Genomic DNA, 15,247 nt, shown 5'->3' on the forward strand with positions numbered 1-15,247 from the left:
TTGCATATAAAATATATTCTCATACATACATGATCATACTTTAAGGCATCTCTAGAGTACTCATAATACCTAATACAGTATAAATGCTGTGTAAGTAGTTATAAATACAATATAAATGTTATGTAAATAGTTGCTAGGCATGTCAAATTCAAGTTTTGGTTTTTTGGAACTTTCTGGAATTTTTAAAAATATTTTTCATCTATGGTTGGTTGAATCCATGGATCCAAAACCTGTGGAAATGGAGGGCCAACTTTTAAAGAAATGCTGAGGAAAGGCACCCAACCCAGGACTGATGGGGGATCATAGAAGCCTTCCTGGATGCAGGCATACCTGAGCTTTGCCCTAAGGGATGAGCAGGATTTAGTTATTTGAACGAGGAAAAGCAGATTCTAGACAAAGGGAACGGCATTTGCAAAGACACAGAAAGAGAACTGCTCCACCCAGAAGGCATACCTAGAGCAGGGAATGGGGGACCTGAGGAAGGGCACATCAACAGCAATTAAAAGCCCTGGAAGAGTGAGATTTAGAAACAAAGCAATCTAATAAAATTCCCTATATGAGATTATTGTTAGTAATATTTGACAAAGAAAAAGGAAAGTTTGGGTGATAAAGATACCAAATTATAATTTAGAGTTGACTTCCACAATTGGGCTACTACATTATCTCGAAATTTCAGATGTATTTCCATGTTTTAATTTAGAGGATTTTAAAAGTAAGAATGAAAAATGGAAGCTCTTGAATGAAGAGTGCCCCCTGAATCTCCACCACAGCGGCCCCCTGACTTGAGTGAGAAGCCAAGGCACCACCCCTGCCCAAGTCAGAGACGGAACATTTTTTGAGCTGTGACTAAATCTTTTCTAAAGGGAAAATACACATATAAGAAAAACGTGACATGAGGTACCCTACCCACATCAAGGCATAAGCCCTCAGAACTCTGCAGCGGCCCATAACTTCTTGTTCCCCTCACCTCCATGACCCTTCCAAGCAGGTATGTGCTCGGGTATAACCTTGATTAAGGACATTTCTGGAAATCCACCAGGGCTCTTTCACACTTCTCTTTGGATGAAGTTTCTTAAGAGATGTTGGGATGTTTTCTTTTTAAGTGATTACTGTCTAGAACATAGCGTAGAGTCTCAGACAGAGTTCAACAAATAAATTAATTGAGGCAAATAAAGTCCACATAGTGTCAGTGCTCTCAGATCTGAATTTCAGTTTCCAGTGGGGTTAGAAGTTCTCTCTGGAAAAGCCTGCTGACTTGATGGGCTTCTGTGCCTTGCTGAGGCAATCGTGCACAGCAGTTTGTAACTGGAGCCAGGTCCTATAATAGGCACTTGGATGCCATCTAATTCAATCACCAGTCTCACGGAAGACATGGGAAGGTGAACCAGAGCACTCAGTGTAACCCCTTGGAAAAGATTTTTACTGTAATAGTTATTAAATAATATCTAACGAAGGTTAATTGTGAAAACAGCCATGATATATTAAAGGTCATTATCGAGTTGAAAATCAGCCTGTTCTTTGCTCCAGGAGGGCCATTATGGACCAGGTGTCCTTTTGTCAGAGCACCCAGTGAGGATACCTGTGACAGGCAGAAGCGAAGACCCTAATTCTGATTCTGTTTTTCTGATTTTATTCGAATTCAGCCTCCCTTCCTCTTTCTCTCGATCCTTTAGCATTTGTCTCCCATAACAATAACATACCTGTCTCTAACAATTTTTGTAGGTCACCTTTACTGAAACTTCATTTGGTCTCCTGTAAGTACTGTTGAAATTGTTATGGTTTGGCTGCAGGTGCCTAAGGCAGTATTTCAAGAAAGCTTTACGGTATATGCTAAGGTGCACAAATGCTGAACCTCCTGTGTCGTGAAAACGAAGACGGTCACTGTAACTGAAAAGCAAAGCTAACATTCATTTACTCAACCGTGATTAACCGAGGGCCTACTTGTCAGGAATTGTGACAGGTATAGATGACACAAAGGCAATAGGTGCATTCCTTGCTCGTGAGGGGTCTGGAGTCAGCGGGCGAAACCAGCCTGTAAGAAAGAATTATGACAAAGCTAACCTGTGACCTCGGACCATTAGCCACACAAATGGTCCACAGCTAAGTCTCTCATGAAACACAGACTAGAGACGTCGATCGTTGTGTTGGCATATAATTCTAAAGGAGCTCAATTCCTCACACCTAATTATAATCTAGGATCACTTCAGTCGTGTCTAATCATGTGAAATAGGTTCTTGTGGTGTGAGGGCAATTAGCTGATTGCAACCAGCGAGGCATGTTTGTGGAGACATCCAAGCAAGCCTTGAGCAGAAACTACCACGACTTGGGGCTGAAGTACGTCCAGGATGAATGTAGTCCGTATAAAGGTTTAGTTGAGCCAAACCAAATACTTTCTATATGACTTTACTACAAAAATGCATACAGTACAGAGTTCAGTTTTTCTTTTCTTACAACCTAAACTATTAACTGCTAAGAAATACTGAAACTTTTGGGAATTCCCTGGCCATCCAGTGGTTAGGACTTGGCGCTTTCACTCCTGGGGTCCCGGGCTCGATCCCTGGTCAGGGAACTAAGATCACACATGCCGCGTGGTGCAGCCAAAAAATATATATATATATATACTGATTTACCTGCCTTGGCTTTCCAAGAAGAAGAGAGGTTTTGGGCTCCCCTGGTGGCACAGCGGTTAAGAATCCGCCTGCCAATGCAGGGGACACAGGTTCGAGCCCTGGTCCGGGAAGATCCCACATGCTGCAGAGCAACTAAGCCCATGTGCCACAACTACTGAGCCTGTGCTCTAGAGCCTGTGAGCCACAACTACTGAGTCTGTGTGCTGCAACTACTGAAACCCATGCATGCACCTAGAGCCCGTGTTCTGCAACAAGAGAAGCCACTGCAATGAGAAGCCCGTGCACCGCAAGGAAGAGGAGTCCCCGCCGGCCACAACTAGAGAAAGCCTGTGCACAGCAACAAAGACCCAGTGCAGCCAAAAATAAATAAATAAATAAAATAAATTTTAAAAAACAAAAGAAGAGAGGTTTTACCTGCAGGGCCTCAAGCAAGTTCGAGGATTTGGTAATAGTTTTGTTAAAGAAAAATCTGCCAAGATGTGAATAGAAATGAGTAGAAATGCAGAACGTGTTAGACTGGGCCAAGAAACGGCACTTATCTCACTCCACCTTGCCCCTGAGACAATGCTGTAAGGTTGTCAGTTTCCCCAAGGGGACCACAGATAAAAGTATTTCTTCCACAGGAAAAAAAAGAATGCCTAGGAATCATCTTATGTCCTTTGGTTAGTTTCCTACACGTGACATCTTGATCCACACAAAACAAACACACACATTCCTGAATTTCCTCTACCTGGTTTGGGTGTGTCTGTCTCTTTCTCTTCCTCTCCCCCACAGCCTCCATTCTCTCTCTCCTCCCCCACCTCTCTCTCAATTCTAACTAGAATTTGATACTTTAAAAATTCTCTAAGAACAAGTGGAGGAGATCTTTAAAGTTTCATTTTAGTAATGCAGCTCACGGTGTGTGGGAAAAGAAGACTACCTCAGAGTCACAACCGGTCTTTTTCTTCATCCCTGAGCGGGACGCACATTTGCCACTGGTTCTATCCAATTAACCGCACCCCCCCCCCCACCAAACAGTTCACTGCAATGTAGGAAAGGGACACTTCAACTGGCTGCAGCTGGGCAGCTGTATGGAGGTGGGGAGGTAAAGAGAACCTCTTCTCCCCCTGACAAACCTGTCTTATTCATCGGATGCTAAGAGGATGAAAGTGAAAGGAATCACATCCCAAACTGATTTACGGAGCTCCTGTAGAATGACTCTATAGAAGGCTGCTATTGGAATGAAAATGGAAAGTAAACCTTTCTACCATTTATGTCATTTCACAAGGAGAGATGGGAGTCTTGAGGCTGGGCCTGGACCAGGTTTGTTACCACTGACACTAGATCCAAATGAGTTGACCCACTTTTGCAATCTGCCCAGAATGCCTGTAAGGTTCAGATCTATGACTGTGGCAGCATTTCCATCTCATTGCCTGACCAGCGTCCCACCCCAAAATTTTTTCTCTGAATTTGGTAAGATTTTGGGCTGTTCCCAAACCTCCATTGCTCCCAGTGAGGCAGGAAGACTGTCTCCACTGGCACCCTGGAATGGACAGGGGCTTGGGAGAGACTGAAAGTCTTAGACAAGGGACCTTTAAGGACCCTCGATTCAGCCAGCATCAGAGTTGTTTTCTTCTCCTTCTGACGGGACCTCACATGGAAAGCTGCCAAGCCAAGAGGTCAGCTCAGGCTCCCAGGAACTCAATACAAATAACATCCCTAACTCTTCCCAGAACCCTATCCTGAAAATCCCACACCAGAGACGTCAGCCCCGCCCCTGTGCAGCCCCTGAACCCCTCTCCTTCTCAACCTCCCACACAATCTCCCAACCCACCATTTCTCTCTCCCCGGCTAATTTTTTCTCCCCTAATTCTCATGGCTCTTAGTAGGGAAAAGGGAAAATAACAGACAAGAGAATGAGAACATCAGATTTTCTAAGTGTGACTGTTTCTATCACACCACAAGATTCCTTTCGCCTTCCACAGGGTTCTTGTTGAAATGTCAGTCTTGAAACAGAAGTGTCCTCACGCAGTGCTGTCTGTCAGGGTTTGAGTTTGGGGTCAAGAGCGCTTATAACCCATTCCCGCATGGTTCTCAAGATGAGCCATGTGGAAATGCTTCATTCATTCACTCACAAATAGGTACAGTGCACCCCATACAAGATACACAGTCAGATGGGGCCTAGTCCCTGCCCTCATGTGTCCCATGATTTTCTTCCCCACAGTCTCCCAATTTCTCACCTGGATAAACAATGTGACAGCCTCACAACTTCAGCTCCCTTCCTCAGTCTCCCACTTTCTCTCCGGTCCACCCTTCACACTGTCTCAGGGAGATTACTAAACACCACTCTGCTTCCCTGGTCAGCTTACCCCTTGTTCAAAATCTTCAGTGCTTTGCTGTCAAATCTCAGGGTCTTGGCATATGCTGTGCTCTCTACTTAGAATGCTTTTCCTCCTCCTTCACCAGGGGCACTCCTACTGATACTTCAAAACTCAGTTGAGATGTCACCACCTCCAGGAAGCTCTCTCTGACTACCAGCCCCACTCTTCTAAGTTAGATGCCCCTCCCTTCTCTTCCCTTAGCACTTGGTGAATACCTCTGTCAGAGCAAAGAGATATTGAATAGTAATTGTCTTATTTACCTACTTTCTCTAACTAGACTGAGAACATGTTGTAAATAGGAGCTGTACCATTTATCTCTCTTTATCTGATCTCCCCAGTAGACTGCCTAGCACATAATCAGTGCTCAGGAATTGTTTGATGAGTGAAGAAGCTCAAAGTTGAGGAGGGGGGCTTCCCTGGTGGCGCAGTGGTTGAGAGTCCGTGTGCCGATGCAGGGGACACGGGTTCGTGCCCCGGTCCGGGAAGATCTCACATGCCGCGGAGCGGCTGGGCCCGTGAGCCATGGCCGCTGAGCCTGCGCGTCCAGAGCCTGTGCTCCTCAACGGGAGAGGCCACAACAGTGAGAGGCCCACGTACCGCAAAAAAAAAAAAAAAAAAGTTGAGGAGGGAAGACTGACAAGCATAATTGTGTAATGCGGTGTCATAGATAACATAGTGGGGTGCAGCGATGACTGAGCAGAGGGATTGCACACTTCTGCCTGAGGAGAAGACAGGGTCTAGGAAGGCCTCCCAGGGGAAAAGAGCTTGGGCTGGCCTATAGGGAGAAGGCAAGAGAACAGTGGCATATGGAAACCCTGCCTGCCTCAGTCAGCGTGACGCATCTGGGGAGATCTCAGTTAGAAGAATGATACTGGTGACAATGAGAAGACATTGGTGGGAGCGTATTGGAATAATCCAGGTAAAGGCCTGAATTGAGCTAGGAGCTCAGCAGGACCCCCAGGTTTCTGGCTTGGGTAAATACATGGTGGTGCTATTACCCAGGATTAGGAATTGAGAGGACAAACTATTTTGGGAGAAAGCCACACCCGGTCTGCTGGTGTTGAGCTGGGGTGGCCTGCCGGACATTGAGGTGAAGATGTTTAGTAATCAGTCGGGCACGTGAGTCTGAAGAGAGTAGCCGGGAAGGAAGACTCTATTCTAACAACTTCATGGGAACTTTTGTTTTTATCTCTACAATTGGATCCTGTGCCTTGAGGTTTCAATGAGGACTGCTGGGAGAGGGATAATTGGTCCCTCTTCTGCTACTGGCTGGGTTCTGTGGCCTCAGGCTAGCTGCTGGACCTCAGGCTGTGCCCGTTGCCTCCTGGGGAAGGTGACAGTTAGGGAGACCTGAAGAAAAATGGTGCAAACATTGGCCCTACAACTCATTAATTTAGTCCTGTCTTTTGTGATTCTTCTATGGAATGTGGAGTTCATGCCAGTGAGGTCAACCTCTTCCACTGCCTTAAAACGGTACTTCCAAAGGCCACCGAGTACACAAAGGGGCAAGTCTTTACCTTCATTACATTGGGATCCTTGCCCCTTAGGGAGTCCTTTTTAGGTGGAGATGTCCCTTCCTTGCTACCATAAACTTGTGTTTGTTCTCCCCCGTCCCCCTTTGGGGGAAGGGGCTTATTTTAATGCCCTTTTGCCATTGTGATGGCAACTTTTTGTTCCTGTTCTTGCCCAGCCTGAAGCATCAACCTAGATATTGCTCCCCTGTAGGGAGTTTATTTGCAATTCTGTCTGCATTATGGGGTTTAAGCTGAGATCTGCTTTGTTTCAGGAACCCCACTAAAACAGCATTTTTGCAAAGCAACTTATTTGCTTTTCCTGGCTAATTTGTCTGAAGTGACTTGCACTGAAATCAAACATTTTAATTCAAAGGTTCCTGGCAGTAATGGTACTGTGGGAGTTACATGAGGTGCTCACGGTTGAAGCTCTTTTATTCCAAATATCTATTCACAAAGGCTAAACGGGAACTGCTAATGGAACCCAGGCACTTCCAGCAATTCAAGAGGGATTGGTATTTAACCAAACCCTGGCCACCAGGTGTGAGCATGGCAAAGATTTAGCAAGGGCATCCCTCTTGTGTGGAGAATGGAGTCATTTTTAATTCAGAGGACTGTGATAGAAAATTCATCATCAAACTTGACTATCAACCCACCACTGTTTACAAAGAAAGCAATAGCATCATAGCACCCAGGAAAATTTAAATGACGCGTAACAAAAATTCTCAGAGAAGCCCCAAAACAAATCATTCCATCCAACACTTTGAATTAGATGCCTGCCTAATGCGTTCAATGAAAAAGCCTTAAAATATTTACTTCTTGATTCAAAGCAAAGATGCCAGCTTACTTTGAATTGCAGTGTCCAACATATTCCCTAATTTTTTAAGAAAATCCCAAATAGTTCAACTGTGGCCTCTGCCATACTGGCTAAATATAAGTGACATATCATCACAACCTCCATGGTCTAATATTTGAGTTTCTATAAAGATAAAGTTTGGTGGTCAGATTCAGGATGTAGCCAGGGGTTAGCCTCTCCTAAGAAGCAGCAGGCTGCAACCAAATTGTTCAGTTGCTCTCTGGAAACTGGTCCTCTACAGATGCTTCTCTAATCTGTCGGAAATGCAACTTGAATAAAACCATCTTTGGCTGACTTGATGTCTCTTTAATTAACAGGTAGGGGATCAGATCATTGAAATCAATGGGGAGAGCACCAGAGACATGACTCACGCCAGAGCAATAGAGCTCATCAAATCTGGAGGAAGACGAGTCAGGCTACTGCTGAAGCGCGGGACGGGGCAGGTCCCAGAGTATGGTACGTTTCACGTTTTGATTCACCTTTTTTCTGTTTCTTCTGTGTGCTGTAAATGCCTGTGCTTATTTATAAAACTACATCAGTTCCCTAATTCTGCCTAAATATATATTTAGTGATCAATAGCTATAGGTATATACACATGTGTATATTTAAGCACAAGGTATATATTACTGTGAGCTCTTTCTTTTGCTCCCTTATTTAGGTAATGTTGAAAATAGCAAATGTAGGACCTTCGGGGCATCTCTGAGTGTGCTGGGAGTTCTTGCCACATTCCTATATTAGAACTTTTGTAATTTGACTGATAGCCCTCTGTTCATTTGAGTCCACAGTAATTTATCAATTATTTCCTAAAATGGCTCGTGCATCAGACTGTCCTGTGAGATGTGTAACCGGGGCCAGGGGACAAGCGAGACCAAATCTTCAAGGTGTGAAGATTAAAACATAAACTTCAGTTCATGCAGTGGTTGCATTGCCTTGGCGTTTAGGGATATCCCCCAAAATCACTCCTGTGTTGTATATCTGGATGCTTTTGAGGAAGGCTTTAAAATGCATTTTAATTCATAGGTTTGCCATCAGAAGTCTTTAATGGTGTTATTTCCCAACAGCCCATTTAAGGCAAGGCTGACATCATTACCTTAGCATATCAGAAAGTGCTACATGGTCTTTACATGAAAACCAGAGAAACCTGAGCTGGTCTTTAATTAATCACAGGGATTAACAGAGAGACAGACACAGACAGATATCAGTACAGAGGAAGCGCAGATAATACCTGTCCAGATTAGGGAAATAGGATCTAACTGCTGATCGAATGAATAGTTCAAATTGTTTGCTGATCTAGATAAATTTGATTTTCATTTTCGCCTTTCCATTCCCCCAAATCTAAATAGTACTTTTTCCTCTCAAATTATGCTGTCTAAGTTACCTAATAATTGACTGAACACTTCCTTATTAGCAGGACAGATATAATCCTGCATTCAGCTGAAATATCTGAATTCAACGGCCCTTAAATACTTTGTTTCCAGAGTCTTGAACACACCCAAAGCCTACAGGAAGGGCTGGTTAAGCCCTCACATTAAGAGTAGGACACCATTCAGAAATTTCTGTAGGGTTGGCTGTATGCCCAAGGAAATATTTCATAGCTTCCCATCCTTAATACTTGGATCTAATTAAATAATTTTAATTATTAATATTAGCAATAAGCACAGGCCTGAGCCTGGGTAATGGCACTGGCATTCATCCCTTTGTAAAGAATCTGAACTCTTGGGCTTCCCTGGTGGCGCAGTGGTTGAGAATCTGCCTGCTGATGCAGGGGACACGGGTTCGAGCCCTGGTCTGGGAGGATCTCACATGCCATGGAGTGGCTGGGCCTGTAAGCCATGGCCGCTGAGCCTGTGCGTCCGGAGCCTGTGCTCCACAACGAGAGAGGCCGCAACAGTGAGAGGTCCGCGCACTGCGATGAAGAGTGACCCCCACTTGCCACAACTAGAGAAAGCCCTCGCACAGAAATGAAGACCCAACACAGCCAAAAATAAAAAAAAAAAAAAAAAAAAAAAGAATCTGAACTCTTGAAATAGAATACTTTTTTGCACCCTAGAGCACATAAAGGGATTCAGTAATATGAAACCGACCTGTGAGATTCTATCACTTCTGAAAAAGATCTCGTTTAAAAGGTGTGTTTCACTCCATGACAAGACCTGTTATCTATATCCAGGGGTTCTCATAGAGTTAATGCTGTTCTTATTGTTCTAACAAATTAATCTTAAAAATTAACCTGGGGCTTCCCTGGTGGTGCAGTGGTTGAGAGTCTGCCTGCCGGTGCAGGGGACACGGGTTCGTGCCCCAGTCCGGGAAGATCCCACATGACGCGGAGCGGCTGGGCCCATGAGCCATGGCCGCTGAGCCCGCGCGTCCGGAGCCTGTGCTCCGCAACGGGAGAGGCCACAACAGTGAGAGCCTGCGTACCGCAAAAAAAAAAAAAAAAAAAAAAAATTAACCTGAACAACATGGCTCTCCTGAACTTTCTATTCCTTTTGTAGAATCACTATTTGGTCCCGACTCTGAGCACCCACCACGCCAGCTGCCGCTCTGTAGAGAGCAGTTAGAATAGTCTGCCAACCAGGGTGGCATAACTCAGACTGTAATGCATGAGCATGAAGCTGCCTCAAAGCAAAAAAATAAAAACATGTTTTTGAACAGCACAAAAATTCAAGATCATGTCGACATTATCCCATTAATTCTTTTTTTTTTTTTGGTGGTACGCGAGCCTCTCACTGCTGTGGCCTCTCCCGTCGCGGAGCACAGGCTCCGGACGCACAGGCTCAGCAACCATGGCTCATGGGCCCAGCCGCTCCACGGCATGTGGGATCTTCTTGGACCGGGGCACGAACCCGTGTCCCCTGCATCAGCAGGCGGACTCCCAACCACTGCGCCACCAGGGAAGCCCTATCCCATTAATTCTTAATGTCATCTGAAAATATCTAGTTAAGGTTAAATTCCAAAATTAACCAACACAGAGAGTTTGATAAATATCTGGGCACACTTTTGAGGGACCCATTGTCAATACTCTTAACTGCAGCAGTACTGCAGAACTTCTGAATGTATTCTTCTAAAATGTGACATTAAATCATATACACTGGTAGTGGTAGAGCCTGTCTGCTACTTTTGATGTTAGATTTGACATGGATTTTGACTGTAAAATAATTTTAGAGGTTATGTCACAAAAGAACAAATTTAAAAGAGTAAAGCAATCTCCTTTAGGGAAGTAAAAGAATAGTCATAAACTAGGTAAACATTAGTTCTTCAGGAAAATCTAAGTCAAAATTATGCATAAGAAACCAGGAAGGTTAGGGATCACATCAGCATTTTTGAGGATAATGCCTCAAATGACATGTCTGGAACCTCACGACGATGAATGAGGAGGCTGTTTCAGGGTCCCCGAGACCACCCCACGTTCAGAGATTTGCTTATGAGACTCCTGGGGTCCAGAATGTAGTTGTGCTCACAGCTCAGCTTTAGGACAGTGATGTAGTAAGGACACCCCGTGGGATCATAAGGTGGAATTGAGGCTCCCCTGGTGGCACAGTGGTTGAGAGTCTGCCTGCCGATGCAGGGGACACGGGTTCGTGCCCCGGTCCGGGAGGATCCCACATGCCGCGGAGCGGTTGGGCCCGTGAGCCATGGCCGCTGAGCCTGCGCGTCCGGAGCCTATGCTCCGCAACGGGAGAGGCCACAACAGTGAGAGACCCGCGTACCGCAAAAAAAAAATAATAATAATAAGGTGGAATTGGAGGAATCCATGTGCAGGCTTCCTTATGCTTTTTCTGTCTCCTGTGAGAGGTCACCCAGAGAGCATTCTTCCTGAAGCAACAAGAATGAAGCAGCATATGCACGATGACGTGGCTGCCCTGCAAGGTCCATGGGAGATTGGGCACCCAGGGTTTCTCCTGGGGGCTGGGCACTCAGGCACCCTCTGCCTGGCACGTACCAAAGTTCCAGACTCCCAAGAAGGAAAGCAGGTGTTAAGCGTAAACCACATTGTTTGTACAAACAGTTGAGGTACAGTGAGACACCCTGATCGCTTAGGAAAGCTATATATTAGTGTAGGGAACGAATCACCAGTCACGTTCCCAGATGCCAGCCAAAGTCCAGCCTGGCAAGAAAGCCTTTCTAAGGATAGCGGTCCCAAGCCTGCTCTGGGAACATGTCCGGCACCAGGAACAAGCCACGAAATGGCCACACATTCACAGACTATGCAGATGCCCCCAGTGTGTGAGGAGTGCCCAAGGCTAAGGAACATCACAGTTCCTCCAGCATCAGTTAAATAGACTCTCTCGTGAAACACAATTTGGTTATTTCTGTTGTTGTCCAAGATAGGCTAGAGTGTATTTTAATAAACTTGGCAAGGGGTGCAGGTAACAAAACAACAGCAGCAAGAACAGTGAACGAAAATCCTTGAGCTTTACTAGTGGACGGGGCCAAGGACATGATCCGCTGTGTCCACACGCACCCTAGTGACAGGAGACCTGCTTTTTCTGTCAACTATGAGTATAATCTTGTGTTTGTTTCCTTTGTTTGCCCTTTAAGATCCCAATCTTGGCATAAAATGTGGCCTTAAAAGCTTGTTAAAGGGAGTTATCAGAATCCATAAGAGATGTTACCTGTTAGGGAAGTGTGGAGGCTTAACCCAGCCTGGGCAAGCGTGAACTCTGAAGGTGAAGAGACTGGCAAACAGCAGTCTCTGGAGGGGTTTAGGGGACAACCCTCAGCCCTCCCTCTGAGACCTTCAGAATTCAGAGCAGCTTTGAAGCAAGACCCTTATCTGGACTTTTGGACACGTGAGGGAAAAGCTGATCTCAGTCAAGAGAAATACGAAACTCTCTTGCTGAGAGTCATTAAGGTGACAGAGAGATAGATAAGCGCAGGTGCAATGCAAAGAAAAACACACCCCAGGTAATCTGTCAGATTGTCGACTACACAATCGATGGTGTGAAGCCAAGTGAGCTAAGGAAGGGAATAAATATGCTGCAAATTTGCCATCCATAATTACCATGAGACTCATCGGCGGACACACCTCAGCCATTTCAGAGGCGAAAATCAGCAAATGCAGCCACGAGCGAGCGTAGTGGCTGCTCCCAGGGGTGGCTGAGCAGCTGTGGGGCGGGTGGGGAAATGATAAGGGCTTCAGTGGAGAAGCTGCTTTCATAGTTAAGTCCTTGAAAGAGCAGCTCAGGAGACAGACACTTCAACTCCACTCTAGTCCTCAGGATAAGAATTTGTTGATTATAAACTCAATGAGAGCTTGGGTTCCCCCTCCCCTGACACCTACATCTCAACAACAAGCAGGAAGAAGGAAACTTGACTCCATCATCCTGAGGAAAGGATCAAAAGATGATACAGCAGAAGCAGCGGGCTCCTGAATCCTGGTTCTTGCTGTCACAATTAAATCTAAAAAGGTTAAGAGAAAAGAAAGCATGCATCCTGGTTCTAAAGCTGCGTAGGAGTATATTATGCAGATTATCTCCGTCTTGACATACAGGTGTCCTTCATTAGCATTCAGGGACTACACGGAGCATTTGCCTGATGTACACGCTAAGCCACAGAGCTAAGACCAGGGTAGATAGAGATGCCACGGGATGAGAAAATGTCCTCCACAAGCAGTTCAGACCAGCGCAGAGCCTTGCGCTGGTCATAGTTGCTGTTTAAGTCTCATCAAAACAAAACAGAAATATGCTTTCCAGCCTTGGTTGGTGATCTGGCCTGTTGATTCTCTTAAGCAACAATACAGGTCTTTATGACAAGAATGCTGAAGTGAGTTTGATTGTAAATGATCTCAGTGGTTTTAGGAGGCCAGGCAGGGTTCCCAGGAGGAAGCAAAATTCTCAGAATACCAGTGGCCCAAGGACAACTAACACCAAATGGCCACATCTCCCTTTGGGGAAAGAAATAGCCGATCCATGAGGCAGACCTCTGCTTGCACTTCCATTTTCAAAGTTAATTGTATCTTTGATAGGTGTTGAGTATTACAGGCCTTGGGTAAATGAAATTGTTTATGTTTTATAAGTGTAATATAACGACATTAAGTAAGAAGAGATCTATTTGAGCCATACTATATATATTCAGACTATAGCTGAAGAAATGAATGGGCTAAATAGTTAAAAGTCTTCCTTTAATCAGTAAATAAAAATGATTTACAATAATATTAGAGCACCAGATTAAGCAGTACCAGTCTCTACTTACATGGCAATAAGCAGTGTTTGTTTATTCTTCTTTAATAATATGCATTAGCATGTGAATGTTATAAGCCTACCCCTATAATCTTGTTAACAATTACTTGTTCAAATCCTTTCTTCCCTCTGATCATACAAAGGTCAACTCTAGACATTATACTCCTGCCACATATTCCATGTAAGGCAGATCCTGTAATTAATATCATTAATTAATATCATTACTATTTCCTCAACGAAAGCAGGATTTTTCTGAGCACCTACTAGGTGCAAGGCACTTTGCAGGCACTGAAGGTAAGACGCAGTCCTGGCCCTCAGGGAGCTGAAAGTCTAAGAATAAGGATACGTATAACAATTGATTCTAATACTGTGGTGACTGATTAAAAGGTCTCAAAGGATCTGCTCTAATGAAAAATTTTTAATGGGTCTTATTAGTTATTCGTGGAATTTAATAAGTCCTTCTACAGTGTTAAGGATCCTTGAAAAGCACTTGGCTTCTTTAATCTGTTAAGCATTTCCTTTGTAATGCTTATGCTAATAATTTGTACTTTTTTTGAAGAAAAGGACTTGCTGAGTATGGGTAAATTTCTGCTTAGACCTAGTCTGAATTATTCTCAATTCCAAGTTAGTGAGAGAAAACTCTGTTGAGCAAATTTGCTAATCATTGCTCTTCCCCTCCTGTGGATCTCCACCTGGAGCTCTGTAACCTCACGGCCTGAGGTGTCCGTGGTGCACGACTCTGTGCCCCCCAGACATGGGGAGAGTCTCTGTTGCCTTTGCCTCAGAGACCACGTTTATTGGAACTTTAAATGGTTCCATAGCCTTTGCACTATTTCACCTGCATTTTTAATAGGGCAAAAGGTGGCTTGCTTCAATAATAAATTCTGAAATTTAATTTCAGCTTCTGACGTTCATGGATGAGTGTATCTTCCTTTTTCATGAGTGGCTCCACAAATCACTCCAGTTCACCTCCACTGAGCCAGAGCAGGGAAGAGGACAGGCTGTCACGCAGAACTGTGGCTGTATCATACAGAGAACAGGGTTCTTCCTTGGCTGCAAGGCTCCAGACTGCCCTCTGCAGCATTTAGGGAACCCCAGGAAATTCACTAATCATGAAACTTCCAAAAAGTTTCTGTTTCATGGAGTCAGACGCAGGGGGCTTCCTTGAAGGGTACACAAGTCTGAAATTGTTTTCCCCACTGCTCAGCCAAAACCTCATTTATTAAAGTGCTTTAAGGATGGGGGTGAAATCCCATTTCTTCACATCATTTTATTGGAAACCGTGGACTCTGATGAAATTCCTTCTTTTTTGCATATTCTCCCAACATACATTATTCTCTTTCTGGATATATTAAGTGACTCATTCCCCCCGGTCCTCACTTGTTAGGTATTTAAGACTCTGATAAAATATATTAGACCACGAAGTAACCAAGAAATCAACCAAGAAGAACCAGTTTAGCTCTTGAGGTCTGACTTCCTTCAGTTCCCTAACACTTAGATTGTTGGAGGAAATGAGTGAATGAACAGATACCTTTCCCAGTCCCCGCTGAGAAGGGCTCCACATGCATCCTGGAAAACCTAAACATTCCAACCCCTCCAGTAACTCACGCTGGATAGTTGTATTTAGGTGCTGGTAAGAACTTCCTCTTGCTTTCCCTAACATGAAGCTGAGCTCTCCCAAGAGAGGGCTGCTTCCACAACAGTCCAGGGA

At 44.6% G+C, this 15,247-nt stretch overlaps 1 protein-coding gene across 1 annotated transcript in view; it reads left to right on the top strand.

Moving 5' to 3' along the window:
• The window catches only part of MAGI2 (membrane associated guanylate kinase, WW and PDZ domain containing 2), a 1,346,582-nt gene that overhangs the window by 1,282,864 nt on the left and 48,471 nt on the right, over positions 1 to 15,247 (top strand). Inside the window, exon 21 of the mRNA XM_060107590.1 lies at positions 7,675 to 7,813. Coding sequence (XP_059963573.1) covers positions 7,675 to 7,813 — 139 coding nt within the window. The remainder of the gene's footprint in view (positions 1 to 7,674; positions 7,814 to 15,247) is intronic.

This window comes from Mesoplodon densirostris, chromosome 9 (genome assembly GCF_025265405.1).
Source record: "Mesoplodon densirostris isolate mMesDen1 chromosome 9, mMesDen1 primary haplotype, whole genome shotgun sequence".
Taxonomy (NCBI): Eukaryota; Metazoa; Chordata; class Mammalia; order Artiodactyla; family Ziphiidae; genus Mesoplodon; species Mesoplodon densirostris.